The sequence below is a fragment of the Astatotilapia calliptera genome, chromosome 23 (genome assembly GCF_964374335.1).
Source record: "Astatotilapia calliptera chromosome 23, fAstCal68.1, whole genome shotgun sequence".
Classification (NCBI taxonomy): Eukaryota; Metazoa; Chordata; class Actinopteri; order Cichliformes; family Cichlidae; genus Astatotilapia; species Astatotilapia calliptera.
The window spans coordinates 15,515,627-15,532,275 of NC_137443.1; the positions used below are offsets into that span (position 1 = coordinate 15,515,627).

The 16,649-nt window shown below is 41.5% G+C and overlaps 2 protein-coding genes and 1 long non-coding RNA gene across 9 annotated transcripts in view; 1 reads left to right on the plus strand and 2 right to left on the minus strand.

The window, feature by feature from the left end:
* Positions 1-6,036: 6,036 nt before the first annotated feature.
* gfi1ab (growth factor independent 1A transcription repressor b) lies at positions 6,037-12,050 on the minus strand. Of its 2 annotated transcripts, XM_026157585.2 has the most exons (7): positions 11,940-12,050; positions 9,425-9,538; positions 8,714-8,902; positions 7,841-8,220; positions 7,377-7,514; positions 7,066-7,231; positions 6,037-6,885 (listed from the first exon to the last, which is right to left on the minus strand). In XM_026157585.2, the coding sequence occupies exons 2-7, from the start codon at positions 9,534-9,536 to the stop codon at positions 6,707-6,709; spliced, it is 1,164 nt and encodes a 387-aa protein (XP_026013370.1). In that variant the 5' UTR covers positions 9,537-9,538; positions 11,940-12,050; the 3' UTR covers positions 6,037-6,706. The 2 variants fall into 2 exon arrangements, with proteins under 2 accessions (XP_026013370.1, XP_026013369.1); XM_026157584.2 differs by lacking the exon at positions 11,940-12,050 and having other exon boundaries at positions 9,425-10,379.
* Positions 12,051-12,192: 142 nt separating this feature from the next.
* The window catches only part of evi5b (ecotropic viral integration site 5b), a 42,450-nt gene continuing 37,993 nt past the window's right edge, over positions 12,193-16,649 (minus strand). For all 6 annotated transcript variants that reach the window (XM_080297948.1, XM_080297950.1, XM_026157582.2 and 3 more), the window contains one exon: positions 12,193-14,077. In XM_080297948.1, coding sequence (XP_080154074.1) covers positions 13,799-14,077 — 279 coding nt within the window. In that variant the 3' untranslated portion in view covers positions 12,193-13,798. The remainder of the gene's footprint in view (positions 14,078-16,649) is intronic.
* Positions 13,837-14,798, plus strand: LOC113015570 (uncharacterized). Its single transcript, XR_003271134.2, has 2 exons — positions 13,837-13,978; positions 14,455-14,798. It is a non-coding gene; the product is annotated as an uncharacterized LOC113015570 (long non-coding RNA).

Genomic DNA, 16,649 nt, shown 5'->3' on the forward strand with positions numbered 1-16,649 from the left:
ATATCTTTTAATCTCCCGTGAATTTTTCCGTGTGCGAACATCTTAATCACTGCTTTTTCACCAAAGCTTGCTGTCAGAAATCCTGCATCTCTGTCAGCTTATCTCACCTTCGAACTCGTCAAACCTGTGTGAAATCTGCTGAACAGCGTATGAAAGCAAATACCGCATTATTATGACAATATACACAACAGGTCTGCTCACCCTCAGGGAAATAATCACGTTTGTTCTCTCTCTCTGTGTCTGTCTTCTCCCTCATAAAAAGTAAAACACCGTTCGGCAGATGTTTTCCAGATATTGTCAGCTGCGTGGGTGTGAGCTTTATATTTCTTAATCTGTGAGGCGCTTTATATAATGCTTTAATCGTTTCTTTTCTTTAGTCCCTCAGGTGACATATCACAATTGTAAATCATTTCATGGGGATCTGGTTTTAAAAGTGGTTCCAGCTTGCTGACCTGGGGCAATGTCTCCTATATCTTTTCTGAAGCTTTATTTCAAGAGTTTTCTGCCTTTATATGGTACAAAATTAAAAGAGTGGTTACATCGAGCAGTGGTTCCCAAACCTTTTCATCCGATCAGCTCCAAAGGCTTTTCAGTACTTAAGAATCCATCAACAGCAATGTAGCCCCTCCAATATGCTCATTTAACCCATCGTAAGCATGATCTCGACCACTTTCTGCTTACCATTGGTCAATTATGGCTAGTGAACTCTCTCAGACATTTTTCTATAGTTATTGACTTACTATGTCACCCGTTTGCTCCCTGTTTGATGTTACTCCTGCATTTGACAGCTGTTCATACCGTTTAAAGCCCACAATCATTTATCCATGCTTTTGATTAGTAATGTAAACTTTTCTTGACATTTCTAGACTTTTTAAGCAGTTTGAATAAATTTTATGTTCATTTTTAACTCTTTTAGACTTCATCATTTGATCGATGCAATGCAATACAATGCATTCATAACATATTCTCATTTTTGCATTTCTTTCAGTTCAGGTCAGTTACATTTTGCTAATATAGGACAAACTCACAACACCAGTCAATTCAAAGGTCGTTATAACATAATGCGAAGATCCTACAATAACACAGAGCAAACCGCAACAATCAGACGAGCCCCTGTGAGCAAGCACTATGAACAAGAAACAGCGGGAAGGAAAAACTCTCTTTTAACAGGAAGAAACTTGTTGTGCATACAGACAGGCTGTGAAAAGAGGTGAGTGAAGAAGAAATAGTCAGTGAGAGTCATGGGAAGCCCCAGCAGCTTCGACCTATTAGCATACGGCGAGTTCAGGGTCACCTGATTCAGCCCTAACATTATTCCTTATCAAAAAGGAAAGCTTTAATTCTAATCTTAAAGGTAGAGAGGGTGTCTGTCTCCCATATCCAAACTGGTAGCTCGTTCCGCAGATGAGGGGCCTGAAAGCTTCGCCCTCTATTCTACTTTAAGAAACTCTAGGAACCACAAGTAAGCCTGCAGACTGAGAGTGAAGTGCTCTAATCATGTGATATGGTACTATGAAGTCTTTAAAGTTATTTTATTGGTTTTTAAATGTCTTAATGGTCTTGGGCCTTCTTATCTCTCAGATCTGCTTTTACCATACGAACCCTCGCGGACCCTGAGGTCCTCTGGTACTGGCCTTTTGATAGTCCCTAAAGTCAGGACACATACTCACGGAGAGGCAGCTTTTCAGTGGTATGGTCCTCGTCTGTGGAACAGCCTGCCGGAGGAGCTCAGGGCCGCAGAGAACGTACATGTTTTTAAGAACAGGCTCAAGACCCACCTTTTTAATTTAGCTTTTACTTAGCGTTTATTTATTTTTTATGCTTATTTATTCTATCCTGTCATTCTATTATTAATTTAGGATTTACCTAATATTTTTTGATTTTATTCTTATTCATTTTTTAATCTTCTTACTCTATTTATATTTATATTGTATCCTGTTCTTATTTATTTTATCATTTTACCCTGTATACATCGTATTGCGTCATATCTCCAGTGTTTCCTCGGAGGGCGCTCTCTGCACCGGGGCTGTTATTGACCGTGGCTGCTGGGTCTCTGGGGTCCTCTCAGCCTGGTTGGGGGGCTCCTTGGCCTCCCTCCTGCTGTGTGCCCAGCCCGGAGGCTGCGGTCTGTGACCAGCTCCCGGTGCAGACGGCTCTCTGTTATAATGTTTCCTCACTTGGCTCATGCGAGCCCAGCCCAATTTTTACTCTTTAAGCGTGCGCGTGTGTGTATGTGTGTGTGGGTGGGGGTGGGGGGATATATGTGTATTGAGAGTGTGGGGAGTGAGTTGGAGGGTGGGGTGGGCTGCTTTTAACTATGTAAAGCACTTTGTGCTACATTTTTTCTGTATGAAAAGTGCTTTATAAATAAAGATTGATTGATTGATAATATGGGGCCTGATTATTCAAGACCTTGTATGTGAGAAGAAGAATTTTAAGGACTTGATTCTGGATTTAACAAGGAGACAATGAAAATTAGAAGAAAAGAAGCTTATATGGGAGAAATATGCACTTCTTTTCTAGTCCCTGTCGGTACTCTTGCGGCAGCATTCTGGATCAACTGAAGCATTTTAGAACAACATAGTCTACAGCCTACAATTAAGAACTAGTTTTTCAGCATCACTCTGAGACAGGATGCTTCTGATTTTAGCAATAATATGTAAATGTAGGAAAGCAGTCCTACATATTTGTATAAAATGAGCATTGAAGGACATATCCTGGCCAAGGTAATACCATCCACAGTATCATGTTAGACACCATGTTTCTAAGATTTTGGGGGCCGAGTGCAATAACCTCAGATTATCTGAAATTAGAAGCAGGAAATTAGAGTTCATCCAGGACTTTATATCGTTAAGACATTCCTGCAATTGAACTCATTAGTGCGTGTCATCCGGCATCTACATAGCAGTGAAAATGTATGCTATGCCTTCGAATGATACTGACTAAAGGAAGCATGTATAACGTGAACAGAATAGGTCCTAGCACGGAACTCTGTGGAACTCCATAATTAGCCTTAGTGTGTGAAGAGGCCTCTCCAGTTATTTTAACAAATTAGAAACTAGATATAATTCAAACTGCAGCAGCGCAGTACCTTTAATACCTACAGTGTGTTCTAATCTCTGTAGTAAGATATTGTGGTAAACAGTATCAAACGCTGCACTGCGGTCTAGCACTACAAGAACAGAAAGGAGTCCACTGTCAGAGGTCGTGAAAAGATCATTTGTAACCTTCACTAAAGCTGTTTCTGTACTGTGAGGAATTCTGAAACCTGACTAAAACTCTTCAAATAAATCATTCCTCTGCAGACAATCCATTAGCTGTTTCACAACTACTTTTTCAAGAATTTTAGAAATAAAAGGACGGTTGGAGATTGGCCGGTAATTATCTAAAACAGTTGAGTCAGTTGATGGTCAGTTTTTGAGTAATGGTTTATGGTAACTTCACCTTAAAGGCCTGTTGTACGTACATTAATATTAATCTTAAATTGATCATATTTAAGATTGCCGCATTATTAAATGGTAAGACCTTTTTGTGGGAGCTTGTAGGAATGGAGTCTATTAGACACATTGATGGTTTAGAGGAAGTACAGCTATATTCCCTCAGTGTACCCAGCGGTTCACATTTTGTTTATTCAGACATGTAGAGAAACTTCCTGTCAACCACCGCACTCAGTTTGGGTAAATCAGAGCTTTCATTATGAAGTTATGGGAGGTCGGGTGTAGCATGTCCCATACAACTTGGCTTTATTTTGAAGTTTTTTCATGTATTGATTGTGCAATAATATCTATATACTTGACCTCTTTTCAGTAGATTATTTTTATACAAAAATATTTTTTGTATAATGGGGGGGGGGGGGTCATCTATCCCATAATACCCCAAATATCCCATAATACTAGCTAATAATTTGATTACATTTTTAATGTCTGTTTTTTCAGACATTAAAAATCAAAAAAGAAAAAAGAAATTAAACACCCAAGTCTCTCTCCCATCTTTTATTATTCATGTATAATCTCAGATTAATAATAGATCATCCAAGACCACACAAACCCAGACCTTGAACTTTCTAATTGCACAACTATGTCTGTCAGAAAAAATTAATCCAGCCATACCTCTGCATGCTGTGTGGCTGCGTGCACAGATGAGTGCATGTTTATCCACCGTGTGCACTTACGGGCCAAAATGCAGGCCTCAGACTGCAATGCTCTGATTATTCGCCCACTCAAATCAATCGAGCCATCTCCTATTCATATTTGATATGCCTTTAGGCAGTGGGATAAAGTTTAAAAGAAAAATCTAGCCATGCACTTGGAGGAAATCTGGTCAGCCTATTGACTCGTTTGAAGATTTTTACTTGAGAAGCTTCACTCTGAGATTGTGCTTGAAGAGCATCTCTCAAAGGGACTCGTCATACAGCACTCTATGAGGTAAAAAAACAAACAAATCATCCATCATAAGCGATCTAGGTTGTTCAGTTGCTTAAACAGTTATGAGAGGAGCTCAGTGTCACAAGTTCAGCTGAAGTCGACCTGCTCTGCCCAGCAGTGAAACGTCCCACCTGAGAGAACCTGCTTGCTTGCTTACTTCAAAGGTGAGGTTGGCGGCTCGGGCTCTCTGAGCGTTAAAGGCACTGGCATCAGGCATCAGGAAATTCCCCTGTCACCAGATTCAACCTCATTCAGTCTGAACAAAAAGTGCACTCCTTTCAAGCAGCGTAACCTCTTATTTCCTTTATAGATTTATTTTAAAGGAGCTTCAGTTTTGAAGTCTTTTCAAAACTGAAGCTTTTTATTCGCCTTGAAATGTGTGGTTGCTGCATATAAAATGCATTTTCGTTTGAAAAGAATAAACACTGTGAGTCTCTCTGCCATGTAGCTGTAATGCGCACAGCTCCACTAAATCTTGCTTTAAATGAGCATGCCTGTTCCTGTTCTCCTTTAGTCTGTTCATCCTGGGGTTTAAAATATTCAGTATTTTCGCAGGCCTGGATGTTGTACGATTTTGAGGCAAGTGAGGCATAGAAAATCCTTGTGAGTCAGTGATTTCAATCAATGTTGAGTGAAAACGACAAAGTGATTGTTCCTCTTTCCGCCTCTTTTGTGTCGGAGGTTAAAAGATAAGAGTTTGGAAGAATCGGTAGATTAATAAGGCGACTGTTTATAAGCTCACCTAACCAGTTATGAGAGGTATTTTCACAGTATTAAACTGATTCTATCTATGGAAATAGTCTCTATGACAGGGATACCACCTGTTTCTTAAATGTGCTGTAATATTTCCAGGGAGCGTTTTTGTTTATCAGATTAAACCCTTTAATCTATTGTTTATGTAGCAGTACAGAAACTTTGACAGGGTGCTTCCCGACTCTCATTTTTCCCAGGATCACAGCTGCCACATGTGATATCTTTTCTGCCAAAGCTCGTTTTTTTCCTCCCCCCCCAAATAACAGCCATGAGGGTAAAACGCATTTGGTTAACGGTTAAATCAGCTCATACTGTTTGAGGTCCAAACAAATGTCTGCAGTGGTCAAAACAAACAGTAGCCTCTGGGCAATCACACAATCACGGCAGCAAGGTGGCTCAACGTCCTGGCGCCTTTGTTTTAAAGTTTACACTCTGGAACGTAAAGCTCTTATTCGATTAGATCATAGTTTTATTTCTCTCTCTCCCTGTGTGTGTGTGTGTGTGTGTGTGTGTGTGTGTGTGTGTGTGTGTGTGTGTGTGTGTGTGTGTGTGTGTGTGTGTGTGTGTGTGTGTGTTCGATCGAGAAAAAATCTGAAATAACTGTTGCTAATGACCTTAAATCTACCGACGCGTCTGCTGACAACAGTGAAAAAAAGACGCTCTGTGGAATTGTTTTAAACTTAGGTGATGAAACCCGACCTTTACTTTAATGTAATCTGTTTTATTTTTATGCACGCTTTTTCCGTTCTGTCTCTGTTTTCGTTTGGAAAAACTTAACTCATCCATATTTTTAACTGCATTGAAATTTTGATAATAATAATAATCATTTTAAAACATCAACAAGAAACTGGAATACATATTTGAAGAGAAGTAATATTTATTTGTAAACGATAGAAGTTTAAATTTGACAAGAAAATGTGCAAAATAGACCAAAGATACCAGCTTGGTAATGGAAGCGATTATTAAATCAGACAGTGGAAGAACTGTTTTGCCAGCATCGCTGTAGCTGACAACAAAATCCTACGTCTGTTCTTTTGGAGAAGCGCAGATTTGCATCTGTTTCTTTATGGCTCTGCCAATCCTGTTATTGAAGTGTGACTGCTAATATTTTGGGCTTAAGACACAGACAATTTTATTATTATTGTTATTATTATTATTATCGCGCTTACATGTCATGTATTTTAAAGTCCACAGCTTATCTCTGGTTTTGTGAGCATGTAACATTCTGCAGCAGGCTGGTCTCGTTAGTGTTGCTCGTCTTCGCACTGCAAAAAGTCGCCCGTTAAACGTTTTTTTCCCTTATAAAATAAATAAAAAAAACACCATCTGTCGTTGTTAAATATAGGTTCAATGCACGTTTAACAAGCTAAATGAGAGTCAGAGTCGATCTTGATCCGAAAAATGTCCTCAAGGTGGATGGCAGAAGGAGGAAAAGTCGAAAATGCCGGATGTCTAAAAACGACTTCCTAGGAATGAGCAAATGATTGCTCTGAAGTCAGATTAGATTGACTCCATGGTGCCGCGTCAGTTCATTTCAGCCCGTGCTGCGTCTCCTTGTGTCTCCTCAAATCCACCTTTCTCTGGAAACCTTTGCCGCAGAGGTCGCAGCCGAAAGGTTTGTATCCGGTGTGTTTCCTGCTGTGCGTAATGAGGTTGGAGCTCTGGCTGAACGCCTTCCCGCACACCTGGCATTTGTGTGGCTTTTCACCTGAAAGAGAAAAAAAATAAAAATACATTTGATTTAGGGTTTAAAATATATATATATAATAAAAATAAACGAGAGGTATACATTTTGCTGCTTAAAAATTGGATTTTGCGCACAGATCTTTTACCTCGGTTACAGAACAATCAAAACAACAAATGTAGTTTCGTCCCTTTCTTCGCTCACCTGTGTGGATGAAGGTGTGTTTCTTCATGTCCGACTTCTGATGGAACCTTTTGCCGCAGTACTGGCATGGGTACGGCCGCGTGTCGGAGTGGATAAGCAGGTGAGTCGACAGAGTTGACGACCGCTTGAAACTTTTACCGCATATTTTGCAGTCGAAACTTCTTTCCTGAAACGTGAGCAGAGGCCTGTTTTAGTCAAATTTTCGAGTCAGCGCATCCACGCTTGACAGGAAGGCGGGTTGAAAGTAAGATGTGAATCCAAAAAAAGAAAAGGGTGCAAACTGCATCTTGTGGTTTGAGGTGTGAAGATACCTGAGAGTGCACGGCCTTGTGTTGTTCCAGGCTCACTGCGTGTCCGAAAGTTTTGCCGCAGATTTCGCACGCAAATGGCCGGGTGCCGCTGTGTGATCTGCGGACGTGCACTTCTAAACCGTGGGGAGTGGAAAACACCTGAGAACAACAATGAATTGACGATAAGAACTTTTTAAAATTTGCAATAAACCATCAAAGAAAAAAAAAAACAACCAAATTCGATTCTGTGTAACTGGAGAGTCAATTGTTTGTGTTTTGTTCCACCTATAGAGAGGTCAGAGGTCAGCCAAAAGACAGCAGCTGCAGTGAGTCTTTGCTTGGGGCCAAGTTGAGCGGAAATCAAATTATCCCAAGTTTTTAAATTATTGGTGTTTTCTTACAAACATGCATGCATTTTATAGAAGACACTATATTAGACTGGACTATATGAAATCACACCTCTCTTCGTTGCTCTCTGTCCTCACCTTACTGCACTTGACGCACTTGTAAGCCCCATTGAGGATGAGGCTAGAGCACAGCAGATCAGACTGCGCGTTCACGTCGTGGGTTTTTCCGTGCATGCCTGCCTCAGGAAACAGCAGAGCAGCAGCGTGCCTCCTGTAGTTACCATAGGTCTCCTCTCCCAGAGCTCGGTCTGCATACAGGGCAGGATGGGTGCTTCTGTCTCCGTAGAAGCCCATCGCAGCCGGGCCTCTTTCTACCTCCATTCCCGTATGGAGGCTTGGCTGCACCAGCGGCCTCAGCTCCGGCCTGGGATAGCTGCTGCTCCAGGCGTACGGCCGGAATGGAACGGTGAAGGGCTGAGTCTCGTCCACCAGGGGAGAAAGAGATTTCTCCGAATCAGCTGGAGAGGGGAACAGATAAAAATTTAATGAAAGCAGTGAAGTGACCGAAGAGGAGCACTTCCAGGGATCTACGGGGCCTCAGAGGAATCATTGAGGGGAAAACTTATTTCAGATTCCCCAAGTGATGATTTGTGGTTGAGTCCGATTAAAATGAAATTAGATTAGATGATATCTGCTCTGATTTATTATAAAAACTGAAAACGTATTTGTGTGAAGAATAACTTCAATTTAAAACAATCTCAGAAAATGATTAAAACAGCAAAATATGTAAACTATCACAAAGGCCTGTTTTGCTTATTTAGTTTGCCGAAACGAACATTGTATTGTATGTTTTCTAAACCATGGTGGAAAAAATACAAATCAAAGTCTGCATTGGATCTGTGCGTCCTGGACGCTTTACAGTTTCCGCTCTGGGTCTTTCATGTGTACATGAAATGTAATCTATTGCAGGATCATCAGTATGTGTGTATGTATGTGTGTGTCTTTGTCTACCTGGCGAGGCGGAGGGAGATGGAGGCCTCCAGAAGTCCTCATAGTCCGGGGAGCGAGGGCACAGGCTGTCGGCACAGCTCAGCGGAGACTTGGGGGAGAAATCTGCTGCGTCGCCCAGGTGGGAGTCCGGAGACAGGTTGTACCTGTCCACCGACATATCCGTGTCTTCTTCTGGGAGTTTATCTCCCTCTGAGAAGCACAAAACAAATGACAGTCAGCATCGTAATGACCGGTGACTCAATTAAAGCCATTCTTATGTTGTTTTTAAAGGGCTGATAAATGACGTGGATGGTCGCCAGTTCGGTAATTTGTCAAAACAAAACTGGATTTTTGGTGGACAAAATTAGTCAGAGATAACGTCAATTTTTCTTGTGGTAATAGTGTTAATATATGATATGGTATAACAATAAAAATAATGTTGTAATATGTAATAAAACTGTGAATAACCCGAGATATTTAAATACATGCATTTAACCAAAAGAACAGTTTCAGAATTGAATACAAAACACTACAATGACTCTTAACTGTAAAGTGCTTTTCTTTTAAAGCATTATTCATCTTACAAATTATTGGCAAGTGTTGCGATCAAAAATGTATTTTACTTTTGAAAAATACCCCTCATCCCGTCAGATTATATCAATATCAAATACAGCATTGAAAGTGTCATCTGGCAAAGAGGGGAATATTGAAGAAAAGCCTCCTTTTGCATACCCGAGCATATGTGCGCTAGTATCGTGTCCAGCTTGTTGTAGTCATCCTCAAAACTTCGGGGTTGGTGATAACTGTGCGCCTTCTTACTCTTCACCAAGAAGGAGCGGGGCATCTCTGAAGCGGAACAGAACAAATCAGTGACAATAATCCAGCTGTAGAGAGCAGTCCTCCTGCGCCCGAGGCCGCTCGCTCCAAGATTTGACATCTACTGGTGTGGTGATGTTGCTCCCAAGTGCTTTAAGAGGTTTCAACCTGACAAGGGAGCATGCGCGGACTGTCGGTCACGCCTGCCAGGTGTCGTCGGACAGGTGTCGAGGCTGCTCGCCACAGCTCAGTGCGCTGTAAAAAATATCCGCCTGCAGAGTTTTAGTCAGAGCAGGCTGTAGGAAAACTGTCTGCAGCGGGGGCGACGTCGTCTTGCATCTTTAGAGCAAACGGACTCATTTCAGAACCCGACAGTGGTTTCCTTTCTTACAAGAAACGCAGGTGGAATGAAGAAGAGAAAAGTTTATTTATTGTTTAAAAGTACAACTTGGGACGATAAGTCTATGAGACACTTTTTGCAGTGTTTAACTTTTCCACAGCTTGGGGCTGCCGAAGTTCTCGCAGACTGCAGCTCGTGTCTCCCATGGAGCCCGTGGCAGTCGGGAGAGGTGATACAGGCTTTATCGGCGCCTTTCTCAATCTTTAAAGGGGGCAGGGGGAGAGGAAACGGGGAGACACACCCCAGGGTGCCTTGCTGGGGAGCTTGAAGTAGCACGTCGTGGTAAAATAAAGGGGTGGGAGAAACTTTGAACCGGCGGGGTAGCCTTATTATTCTTATAGGCTGCAATTAAAATTTGACCAAACGCTTCGGGTTTGCCAAGAGTGTCTCCGGTTGAGTTCAGCCAATAAAACGCTAGAGGAAAAATAATTCATTGAGAATAAATCCTCACATAAAAACGCACCGCAGTGTCTCTCTGATCAAAACTCACTGCCGGCTCCACACAGGACAAAGTGTTGTCCCGGTCTGGTGGTCACTTGAGCCCATAAACTGTTATTATGTGACAGACACTCTCCGTCCTAACGCCTGCGGTGACCGTTTCACATTACCCCGAGAGGAAGAAGCAAATAACGGAGACAGTTTGTTTTCTGTTCGCACAGGTCGAAGATTAGAGCGTCATTACGCGCTGATCAATAAGACGGAGTCGTGCGTCCTGGTGCCTTTCATCCACTGCAGGTGTAATAAAACAGTTTTGAGACGGCATTGAAGTGAAAGTGTGATCAAAAACCTGCATTCGTTTGCAGTAAATACAGGTGGCTATCAGGCCATGTTTGCGCTTTAAAGTTTTATTGTTCGTGGCTTGAGACGGTTGAATTGCCACGGAGCCGAAATTCACACATGCGCATTTTGGATGACTTTTCATTTCATTGCGTTTCTTTACTTATTATTTTAATATATCACCAGGTAACCGTTAGTAAATCCGCTCCGGTCAAATCCTCCACGCCTGTAAAGGTGTGAAGTTTCCTCCAAATCAGACAACTGGACGCCCAAAAAGGTTTCAGACCGTTTACACGGCTTTGGCACCAACATGTCAGTGAATGCGTTTATAATGTCGGCTACATGCAAACCGTTATCAGTAAATAAAGGACAGGAAATTAAAGGACCACATGTCCCAGCTCGATTAGACGCATCACGGCATCCGGATACAGTTTTTTGGAGCAGATATGAAGCTCGAACCGATAAAAGCAGCTGCAGCAGGGCCTGCTGCCCGATAGGCAGACGGTTTCTTAACTGTAGCATCATGCCATCACAATTAAATACACACACATAATAATAATAATAATAATATTAATGATATTAATAATATAAATACATTTAGGGATTTGATGCCGCTTTTACGCAGGTTGTTAGAACTTCGCGGTTTGAAACTAGATTTGATTTGATATGCGGTTGTTTATAACCGCACAATTAATTAACTGCGTCATTATTTCTGCAGTATTCAAATATTTTCTTCTCTCCGTTGAAATTCAGCTTTTAAAACGCCTCTACATGTGAACTCACCAAATGATTCACGCCTCCCACACTGCGCCACTGTATCGCGCTCTCCTTATAGTAAACATTTCAGGACGCACGTTTAAATCTGCTCGAATATTTGCAAAGGTCAATCAAAGAAAAAGAAATCAACAAAATACATAAAATCAGCTGTATTCACACACCCGTGTCTGCGCAGGAGTACTGCTGTTTAGGTTGTGCTAAACTCGGGTATTATTAAAAAATAAAGCCGAATTTTGAGATTAAAATTGAAATGATTAAAATAGAATTGATGTGGCTGTAACATCTGGCACCCGCTATAGAAATAAGCGACCTTCCACTGCGCCACGTTAAAAAAAAAAAAAAAAAATCGCCAACCTTACTAGTCAACGCAAGTTCTAAAAATCTGAGCTTACATCACTAACAGACTGGCCTCACTGTCCAACACAAACTCATCATCAGCATTTTGTGGGGGAAAAAGCCAAAAAACCAAACACAAACCTGGTAAATGTTTCAGTGCCCGAAGAGAGATGCTCTTTTTAAAATGTGGTTTTCTGCATGAAATGATTAGTAGTTGAGGCTCAACTTTGAAAACCGCGAGAAAAATCACTTCCTGAAACAGTCAATCTAAGCTAAGAATCTTCAGAGGAAGGCAGCGCTGAGACTAAACATCCCACATGTGCTGTTCAGCCTGCACGAGGAGACTCTGGTTAGAGGTTTGCAGCCACCATTACAAGACAGACCAGGCCAGGAGTTTATCAAACAATTTTATTGTGAATTCATCCCTTTCGCTCACTCGCTCACTCCCCCTCTCTCTCTCTCACACACACACACACATACATATATATATATATATATAAAACAATCTCATTTAGTTTGCAGAGTGTGCTTGACTGCATCCATCATAGTGTGTCCATACTGCACTGCAGACTCAAAAAAAGTGCCATTAGGTGTTCCTCTTCTATTCCATCAGCAAAGAGACATTAACATCATCATCACCTGCTCAAAGTCAGAATCTTTGCTGGTTCCTGGAGACTGCGGCTGCCTCGATTCATACAGAAGTTAGTGTTCAGACATTCAGAGAAATTCACTTTTACACATCCAGGTCATGAAATGGAGTGGCTTGTAGATCCAGAACATAGGCCTCGCTTTGGTAACACTTTGCCGGTCCCGATTAGTTTCCATGTTGTGTTGTTGAGTGTTGCTTTATCTCGGCTTCATCTCCTGACCAAAGTTCTCTCAGACTGTCATCAATTCCGTGCAAATTAGTGACACTCAGAACATATGAGAGGCATCATTCAGCTTTGAGTCATCGGTAGATGCATTATGCACTGAAGTGATTCGCCTTTTACCTCATCGTGAAAGTGAGATCGTGATGCTTTCAGAGAACTTTGTAAAACAGCAACAGTAGCTAAGAAATAAACCTGTCCCCATCTGCACTTATTAACATGCTGACTGCTTTAAGAACGGAGAGTTCAAAAGCATCTAAAGAGGGGTGACTAGTTATTCTACCAGGAATTCACCTCCCTCGTCTCAAAAGCAGGATTTGTTATTTGTGTTAAACTACATTATATGTCCCTTTACTCTCAAATGTACAGCATATTCTAAACACCAGATATGCATTTTCAAGTTCAAAAGGAAGTGGGGGGAAACAAACAACATGATACACATTTACATATCTACTTGTACGCAATGTCACTTTGACCTTGAAAGGCATGTGGCACGTGCTAAGGCCAAAGAAAGTCATCAAGTCGTCGCTGGCTGATACAAGCGAGTTTGATACCAGGCTCTGATGAAGCTCTTCAAGACATTAGAAATATAGATATTTATACATGCGCACGCACAGCACTCATACAAATCTGCCTCTGCATGATGGAGACTTAGTAGTAACGGCATCAATGCATTTCTGATGTTCATTTATAAAAAGCTTTAAAATATAAAAACATGAAGTGTGTAATATAGAGTAAAACGTTTTTATTGCACAGTCTCTTTTTCTGTGTTGTACCTAGAAGAAGCGGTCAGGAGTGATAGACTGAGATCTCCCTTCTCCTCCTCTTTGTCAGGTCTCTGTGGCCCAGTAGAGTCTGAGACGCTCCACGTGATTTGAGCCTCTACTGAGGTTCAGGCTGAGCTTCTGGCTTTACTCACAAAACCCCCCCAAAACAACAACAAGAAAAAAACTGCAAAAGGAAGGTAAAGAAAACTAAATCCACGTGTGATTCTCAGGATATCAAATGATGATGATGCATTTCATTCTTCAAGTTCAGGAGTCTCCTCTGAAATGGTTTGCTGGATGACCCTCTCTTCCACAGTTAGTGCTGACAGCCTCCGTCTCCACTTCAGCAGCCGGCGGGCGCCGCTCACACGGAGGTGGTCTTGTGGCTGCTGCTCTGAGGAACAGAGATCCGCAGGGCCTCTCCGTCCTCCTCCTCCTCCTCATCGCTGTCGGTGTCCTCGAGTTTGGGGTGTAGTTTGATACGGCTCCTCTGCTGGGGGACCTGCAGGGGGGAGACCTTGACCCCATCGTCGTCCGAAGACTGGTAAGACTCATCATCCGCCCTGTAGTGGTTGACAATATGGATCCCATCAAAAGTGGGCTGATTGGCCAAGCGCCCCCTCTGTCCTTTTAAGCAGCGAATCTGTGAAAGCAAACAGTGAGAGTCAGGAGCCACACAATCTCCCACAGATCAGACTTCTGTGCCTGAAGGCAGCTGCATGAACACCAAACCTCTTGAAAAAATTACAGCTAACATATTACGCTTTTCTTTATTTTCTGTCATAAATACACTGTTACAGTGGTGGATGCACACATTAAACATAGCCAAAGTTTCAAAAAATGAGGTCAGCAAACATGCAAGTTATCCCAGTAAGCTAAAAGCTCCAGACTCTACACACCTGGTTTGTGACCAGGGGGCTCTACAGGATGTCAGAGACGGTGGATATCCTGACATTGTCACATGTGTGAGCACCCTCAGAAGAAAACTGGCTTAAAGGAATCTCAAACTGCTTGTTACAGATGCTATATGACCCGAGGTGCTGTGCTAAGGCCTGGATCACCTCCCTGAGATCCTCTGCTCCAATATCGTCGTGGACCAGCTCTATTTTTGCTTCACTGTCTTGTGTCTCTGAAGCAGGTTTAAGTGTGAATGATTAAAATGGGTATAGTTGTATAGACAGCTCACTAATTTATTTATTTTTTTCGGTTGCTGTTATTGTACTCAGAAGGAAAGAGGGAGGAAGAAAGTCTTGGTCAAACCTTCTTTTAGCCAGGTGCAGGAAATATAGAGAGCGGATATCTAGTTCAGCACTTCCTGTCCTGTCCACTGTTCATTGTTTACTAATAAAGAGAAATTTAAGACAGTTTTCGGATTGAATTTCAACAAATGTGTTTCCTGTGGCCAGTTTTACTTAATAGTAGTGCGACTTATCAGAAAGTTTACAGAATCATTTTTCCCTTTGATTCTACAGAGTGATATGTTTTAATGCAGCTGAATTCACAACATAATTATATCCACATTTTTTCTGTTAGTGTCAAAGTAGCGCTGCTACAGAAAAAAAAAAAAAAGCAGCCAAGCTGTGACGCTAATGTTTAAAATGAATAACGACAGAGAAATATGACTCTTGCACGGCTTCCTGGACAACCTGTGACTGCTAGCAACTCAGTGAGATAACAAAAACTTGACACACGTGATATGAACAAACTGTCAGTGGGAGCTGGTGACATTTTACCAGAAACACTGAAACAAATAAGATGAGATGTCCTCTACAAATTCAACATGCAGGCACCAGTTCAACCAAAAATAAAAACAAAAGGGAACAATGCAATAAAATCAGAGCCATACTACACACCAAGAGTATACAACTGGTGAGTGTCCTGTTTGTATAATTAGTAGACATGAAATAAATATTTTTACAGCACTCACACGGAGGAAGACAAGTTGTCCCTTTTAAATTTGTAGTAAAAGCTTTTATTCACACGTCTCAATATAAAATTATATAGAGATTTAGAAATGTCACCGTCCAATTCACAAAGCCTATATGCTGTCTTTGCTTCAATCTTTGATGAGTTTATTGAATGTGTGCACGAATGTGCTTTATAATCTCAACACTTAAAGTCAATGTGTAGTATGGATTTGGGACAAAGAGTCATATAATTATGTTCCATTTAAGACTGCATGGTAGCAGGAAGCACCTTAAACCACGTTAACAGTTTAAGGTGCTTCCAGAGCTTCAAGGCAAAGGAAAAGTGTCTGAGACTGGAGGATTTGTTTTCTCTCGGAAAACAAAATACCTGGTAAGGAACTTTTTGCATTGACTGTATATAAAAGATGGCTATAGCCAATCTGGCGTTCATCCATTAATTTTTTAGACTTGCATTGCTGCACTTTTTTTTAAAAGTCAGAAATATATTTAGATGATAGAGAGCAATGCTATAAGCTAATGCTATCCAGGTTAGTTAGAAATAGGGCTGCCACGATTAGTCGACTAGTCACGATTACGTCGACTATTAAAATCGTTTTCTCCGATTATCTTTCAGCTATAAGTTCAAAAAGGGCCTACATATGCACTAATTTTAAATTTTATTTTGAACAGTGTATTTTCAGTTAACGTCCCCACCTCCAGTTTACAGCCGTGCACGGCCGCTTTCTTTAGCTTTACCTTGAAGCACTTGGGATGGTCTCCTACACCATGAATTAACCAGACTCAAAGAGGGGTTGGGTAAAGATCAACACATGGTCAGGCTTGAAAAGCTGGGGGTGTTACACAGAACATCTGAAAACACTCACCTGGGTTGGCCTGCCATGCAACAGACAGTCATGTAGAAAGAGATGCATTCAGAGGCCAGTTTAGAGCACAGTACATAAAAACGATAACAACAACCCAAAACCCGAACAACCCTACATTTACCTGGGTCTCTCTAAACTTGGCACACTGCCTTCCTGTTGCTGTCATGTGAAAGGAAACGGTGATCTAATCAACATCTGAGATGCTGCACATAAAATTTCAAGCTGTATGATGTTAATTGAAACTGTGCAAGAGGTGCATGACGGGACTTAAACCAGTTTCAGTTTTGCTCATTGTGCATGCTTAAAATAATAAGAATCATTGTCGGGCAATCTAAAACTCAAAGACAACTGGCAGGGAAGGGAAACGACTGAGACAGCACTCTTTAAAACACCTTTTCTCAAACACATGACATAGGTCAACAAG